This window comes from Trachymyrmex septentrionalis, unplaced genomic scaffold (genome assembly GCF_001594115.1).
Source record: "Trachymyrmex septentrionalis isolate Tsep2-gDNA-1 unplaced genomic scaffold, Tsep1.0 scaffold9, whole genome shotgun sequence".
Classification (NCBI taxonomy): Eukaryota; Metazoa; Arthropoda; class Insecta; order Hymenoptera; family Formicidae; genus Trachymyrmex; species Trachymyrmex septentrionalis.
This window is the reverse complement of record NW_017306091.1, coordinates 842,914-849,625: the sequence shown is the minus strand read 5'-3', so window position 1 is coordinate 849,625 and position 6,712 is coordinate 842,914. Positions and strand designations below refer to the sequence as shown.

The 6,712-nt window shown below is 25.6% G+C and overlaps 1 protein-coding gene across 1 annotated transcript in view; it reads left to right on the top strand.

Moving 5' to 3' along the window:
* LOC108755740 (chymotrypsin-2-like) overlaps positions 1 to 6,712 on the top strand; it is a 14,491-nt gene that overhangs the window by 1,361 nt on the left and 6,418 nt on the right. The window contains exons 2-5 of the mRNA XM_018498952.1: positions 1,152 to 1,233; positions 2,079 to 2,395; positions 2,601 to 2,864; positions 3,316 to 3,447. Of these exons, the coding sequence (XP_018354454.1) occupies positions 1,182 to 1,233; positions 2,079 to 2,395; positions 2,601 to 2,864; positions 3,316 to 3,447 (765 nt within the window). The 5' untranslated portion in view covers positions 1,152 to 1,181. The remainder of the gene's footprint in view (positions 1 to 1,151; positions 1,234 to 2,078; positions 2,396 to 2,600; positions 2,865 to 3,315; positions 3,448 to 6,712) is intronic.

Below are 6,712 nucleotides of genomic sequence, written 5' to 3'. Positions count from 1 at the left end.
ATATATATATATATATATATATGTATAGTAATTTTCTGATACTCTGTTTCATCGATGGCCTTGTAATATATAATAGAGCGCATACTTATATCAGTTGTGATAATATAATTGTAGTCAGTTTACTCTTATTTCAACTGTAATATGAATGCCCTTAAAAGGTTCTCATTAAAACAAAAGTATCAAAAAATGTTTTCAAAAGAAAACGTATATGGATAATCAATTATTTTTCAATCAGCGAAAATTATTGAAACTGAATAATTTATTTTGTTTATAAATATGTTATGTGTCTTAAACATTTCTAACATGTAGGTATTGACATTTTATTAGTAAGATTCATAAAATTGTATGTGATTGGACTTTATTGAATGCTTCATTTGGTGATATATAAATCGACACAAGTGATATATAAAAGGTGATATATAAAATGACACAGTGTCATTCTGTCTTTGTTACTCACTGAATACTGATAGAGATAGAATAATACTTGTGCTAATTTGTGTCATCAAATAAAAAGCACCTATAAAAGCCCAGACACAATACGAGCAATAGCGATAGAAATAACATGATTTCAACTCAGCAGATACTGTATATTCTGATATATCCAATTTCTGATAGATTGAAATTGTGTTATTTCTATTGCTATTCCCTCATATTGTGCCTAGGGTTTAAAAGATCTGATATGTTCACCATACAAAAAAAGTGATTCATATACTCGTACATATAATATCACAATCAGACTGAATTTCATTACTGATCATCAATAAGTATCATGCATTTTTTTTTATATCTGATTAACATATTTTCTTGCTTATTTAATCTTTTGTAAATTCAATTTACTTATTATTGGCTATATTAATATTAATTTTTCTACATCAAATGGATGATTTTTCATACAAAGTTGAGCTTTTATTCTAAAGTGAAGATCGAACTATCCACGACAGGACACTTATTTTACCCATAAACATAATATAATATTCTATATTTTTACGATAATCTCATCATAACATGATAAAAATTAAATGATCTCTATTAATATTATTGTCTCCCCCCCCCCTCTCTCTCTCTCTCTCTCTCTCTCTCTCTCTCTGTTATTTTAATACGATAAAAAAATTACGAAAAATTGCCATTACTTATTACTGTTCTTATCATAGTTTGCTAAGCGCAGTGTGAAAACAAACGCAATGAAACAGCTAATGTTAGCGATCTTACAATTAATTGCATTAGCGGTCGTAGGTAAGTTAAATATTAAGAACTAGATAATTAAATTGTATTTTTTATTGATTCATTTATTTTATAAATTTGTCACATTATATTCTGATTCTTATATTGCACATATATACAAAACTATGCTTATAAATTGCATAATTTCACTGTACATGCTTCATTCAGAAAGTCTTCTAGATTTTTTATAAACGATACAATATTTTTAATACCTTGATTAAAAGTCACTATTATTGATTTATATAACATTATATGTTATTAATAGTTTTATAATTTGTTAATACCTAAAATCATTAAGTATATCAATTTTGTCAACATTTTTAAAAAATTAAAAATAATTAATAAATAAATATAGATTCTTAGCAAAAAGAATTACTGCCACTGAGCCTTATTTCTTGCCGCTAGTAGGCTATAAAAATCACTTAGCTACTTGCTCCAGTAGATTATTTTATTAACTGCACTATTTTTATACTTGTAGTATTAATTTATTTTATTATTTCTATCATATTATTTTATTATTCTTATTCTATTAATTAATTTTATATCCTATTAGCTTTTAAATTGTGTATAAAAACAGAAATAAATTTTATCATATACATTTTTCTTATGTCACAAAATATATGAAATAGAATCAATCTTAAAACATAAAGTTATAGAAAGAAATTTTTATGGAAAAAATAGTAATGGAAATAATTCAAAGATTGATATAGTAAAGTAATAATGTTTTAATATGTCATAAAATACCCGCAATTTTATATTTATAAATTAATATTATTTCGTACCTTAAAATAACTTTTTAAAAAAATTATTAACACCTTGCATAACATTTAAAAGTTACTTTTACTATACGTTTGCAGATAGTTATGGCAATGAAACAGCTAGATTAGTACATGGAAATTCGACCTCTATAAAGAAAAATCCGCATTGTGCCTCCATAAAAGTGCTTGGAAAATACATGTGCGGCGGAACTATAATCAGTAAACAACATATCCTAACTGCCGCGCATTGCGTGTATGATTTATATAATGACAAGAACCTACTGGAATCTACGACTGTTGTTACTGGTACAACATACCTTAATAAAGGTGGAGAGACTCATAAAGTGGAAAAGGTGTATTTCCATGAACGTTATAATCCTCATATTTTGGCTGTAAATGACATTGGTTTAGTAAAGGTACAATTTTTAAATAAATTATATACATATTACAATATTCATATGTATTATATTAGCTTGTGACATTGTATATGATACGCACATTCAGTAAACTTTCTGCCGTATTAATTATAAAAAATAATGTACAGATTATAAATGATGGAATGTACTTTAACACAAATGTACACTGCTACAGTTTGACTTATTAATATAAAATATGTTTTAGCTGCTTAAGACCATTAAGTTTGGCCCAACACAACAACGAATTATGCTCCCAAAAAGCGATATTGCAATTAATGAAAACGTTATGATCGCTGCTTGGGGTCGAACGGGCTTCCAAAAACCCCTACATAACAATTTGCAAAAATTGGACATGAAAGTCATGCTTCCAACTACATGTCAGGCTCGTTATGACAAATCCAGTCTTACTATGCGAATTCACAAGAATGATTTTTGTACCTACATTAAGAACGGAATTGGACTGTGCAACGTATATAATGTTACATTATATCTGATAAAATGCTTAAATATTACATAAATCATTTGATATTATCGCACATCTTTTTATATCTAATATCTTCCGTCTAAATATACACACTACATTTTGTAGTTACTTTTTCTCAGTCATGACGATGCTTTAATATCACTTCTATTACAATATATACATTACATTCTTATCATTCGTTTTAAGATAATATTTTATATTATAATTAATTCATGTTTGCAAGTGTAATACTGAATCTTAAAGTAGAACTCTTATAGTATATATCGCGCATTTCTCTCTTTATTGCCTTCATTGCTTATAGTAGTAGTATAAATATTATATTTTTGAAATTTTACCGTTTTAAATGACGTTCAGTAGGTAACGAATGAAATATTAATAATTTCAATCTTATAAAGAACAAAAAAGCACAATAATAATTTCCATCTTTTGATTGCAGGGTGACAGCGGTAGTGGAGTAATCAGAAAGCATGACAGAAAAATTGTTGGTTTAGTGTCTGGTGGAATACCATGCGCCAGGGGTTATCCTGATATATATACCAATGTTTATCGCTACGTTAATTGGATCAAAGTAAAAATATTGCTATAATATTTTTTATACTGCATTCCTTTGTATTGTATATTCTTAATACTTAATAAAGATCAATCATTCGGCAAATATATACCACTAAACTTTTTCAAAAAAAAGAAAAGGTATGGAAAAATATGCCAGAATACATACATAAAAAAAGAATAACGATAAAAATTACATTCTTTCTAAAACCATAAATTTAGTTAATCAAATTAATTAACTAACTAAAAAAATTATTAAACATTCTGGGAATATTATGTACATTATAGCTAAAATATTTCAGATATTAATTAATTATATTATTATATAATATAATTAATTTATTATTCAATTTGTAACAATAAATCAATTTGCGGTACATAATTATCAAATTTGTTCTTAATAATGTTATTGTTAAACTTGAAAAAGACTTTATTTTACTTTTTAAGAAAAAAAAGAAAAAATATATTTTAAAAAATTGCAGTACGATATGCTATACAGTATATACATTTCATGTAATAATATGATTACGATCCTAGTAATAAATACGAACTGACATTTCTACCGATATATGTAACACATGCCTATATAGTTGTATTATACAGTCTAACCGTTTGGTATTTCATTTATTTTTGAAATTGATTGGCTTTAAAAAAACAAAGAGAAACGGAAACTATTTTTTAAGCTAAAGTTTAGAAATTTTAAACTTTAGCTTAAAAAAACAAGTTTCTTCAAGTTTCTTATATGGATAATGATAGTTTCAGTGAAGTGATCAATCAATAATTGCGGTACAACAGGATCGGCTTTAAAACTTTCCAACACATAATAAATAAATAAAAAAAGACTCATATTCTCTTAGTTGATTCCGTATAAAGAACAAACAAATTTTAAGAAAATAAAATAATTGAACGTATATTAAAATCTATGTTCTTTAAACTTATTTTCTTTTTATAACTGAATATCCATAATTTAATTACACATTTTAAAAACACGTGCGGCCCTGCATCAATATCACTTTTTTATTCGCTATCAAGCCACTAAAGTTTTTCATCTGTAGAGTAAGAAGAATAAAAGAGCTATAAACATTACCCACCACAATATTCTCGTTACAGATGTTGCATTATTAATACAAAGTGTATACTCTTGCTGTAGGATGGCATTAAACTTAAGAAGTCTCGTCATACATAACTATCTACCGTTCCAACCGATAATGAAACGAGAAAAAGAGGAGCTTAGTTTCTTCACAAACTCCAGGATGGATGTTTCAAAATATTCAGCGTATATAGGTGTGCATTCTTTTCTTCGATTAATTTGGATAAATACATTAAACAGAAAGATAGCAATGTTCATCAAGCGCATTATATTCACGAATAAATATTTCGAATTATTTTCTACAAAACAGGTCTTTTACAAAAAGATTAGCTAAAATATATGATAATAATACTTATTTAAAAAAAATCTATATATAAAAAAAGATCTGTTTATCAGATACCGAGTTCATTTGGGATAAATGCTAGAAGTACATGCACAAAATTTAAAAAAACAATAGGTCATTTTGAAGAGAATTTAATAAGTTTTAAGATAACGTTATATAAAATTTAAAATTTCATTTCTTTTTTAAGTTAAATAAATGTAAAAAGTCAGCAAATCACAAAGTAAAAAGATTGTGCTTCTAATATGAGATGCCCCAAGAAATTGATAGTAAAACATAAAATATTTCAATTAAAAAATTTTATTTCATGTTTCTAAAATGCAAACAAACACAGCCAGTGTGCGTGAAAAATGAGCATGTGATAGATTATACGCAGAACTCATTCACAGATAGTTGGAACCAAATATTGCAGAAATAGGCACGTTCATTCCAGTTGTCCTTTTTATTATTATACAATAATATTTACTCTTCAGCAACAATTTTCACTATATACAGGAGCATGGATTATTTTATATGTTAAAAATATCCTGGGTATCCTATATTACGATTTCCACGCCTTAGAAAATAAATAGATATCTTTATTTTTTACAAAAAAAAAAATAAAAAGATGTATATTAGAAAAGATGTATATTAGAGAAAAAATAAAGAGAAAAAGAGAGAATATATACATGAAAAAGAGAATAGAAAATACATAACAATTACATAAAATTCATGGACAACAAAAAAATTTGATCTTATTAAAATTTTACTTGCATTTATATCTCCAAAAAATAGATTATAAATGGGCTATTGGATTAAATCGAACTAACTTGGCATTGCTGGGCGTTTGGCCAAAAAACAACGAAACTAAACAGAACAAATTAATATCAAACATTTATACAATTTTTATGTTAAACATTGCAATCTGTGGCTGCTACATTCCAAGTATACATTCTTTGTTTAAAGTTTGGGGTGATATAATGTCTATGATTGATAATCTACAATTTACTTTACCGATATCGGTAGCAATAATAAAATTATCCATTATGTGGCTGAGAAAGAAAGGTAATATATAGACGACACAGAAGCTAGTTGTTACAATTAATCCTTTGAGCCGAAAAAGCCAACACATTTTTATAAATTTTATAATACTTATGACATTCCACTAACAATTAGTGGCAACCATAATTGAACTGTAGAAGATGCTACATGTATGCTACATGAAGATGCTAACTGTATGTTTATGTCATTATATTATGTAAAGGTAAATATTTTATTTGTATGAATTGTTTCTTTATTGGATACGTAAGCTAAAGATATATTATTATATTTTTATATATTTATTTTATTATTTTATATACATTTAGTTATAATAACACGTTTCATTTGATTCAAAATGTACATATATTGGTTTTTATCTATATTTTTTTTATTAAAAAATGACGAGTTAGTGCTAGTTATTACATTTTGATCGAGATAAATTATAATAATGTAATAATACTAATAACATACCTCGTACTTAAAATTGATAAATTAATTATTTAAGCTCTATCTTTCTTAGTTAATTGCTATATATTTAATAATTAATTCAAGAAAAAATCTGAATTGAAATATCTTTTTACGCGCGTTTAATTTTATATCCTAAAATAAACATTCAGTATATAATATTTTGTGTTTAATGTTTTATTGTAATCTTAAATTTGTTCTTTACAGTTTACTTATGAACGAAAAATTACAATTTTCAATATTTTAAAACATTTATATAAGTTAAAAAAAATTGTTTATCATCTACATAGACTAGTTAACTCTAATGAGACTAATTAAAAATATATTTCAATCAAAGCATAAGTTCATTAAAATAATTTAAATGTATAC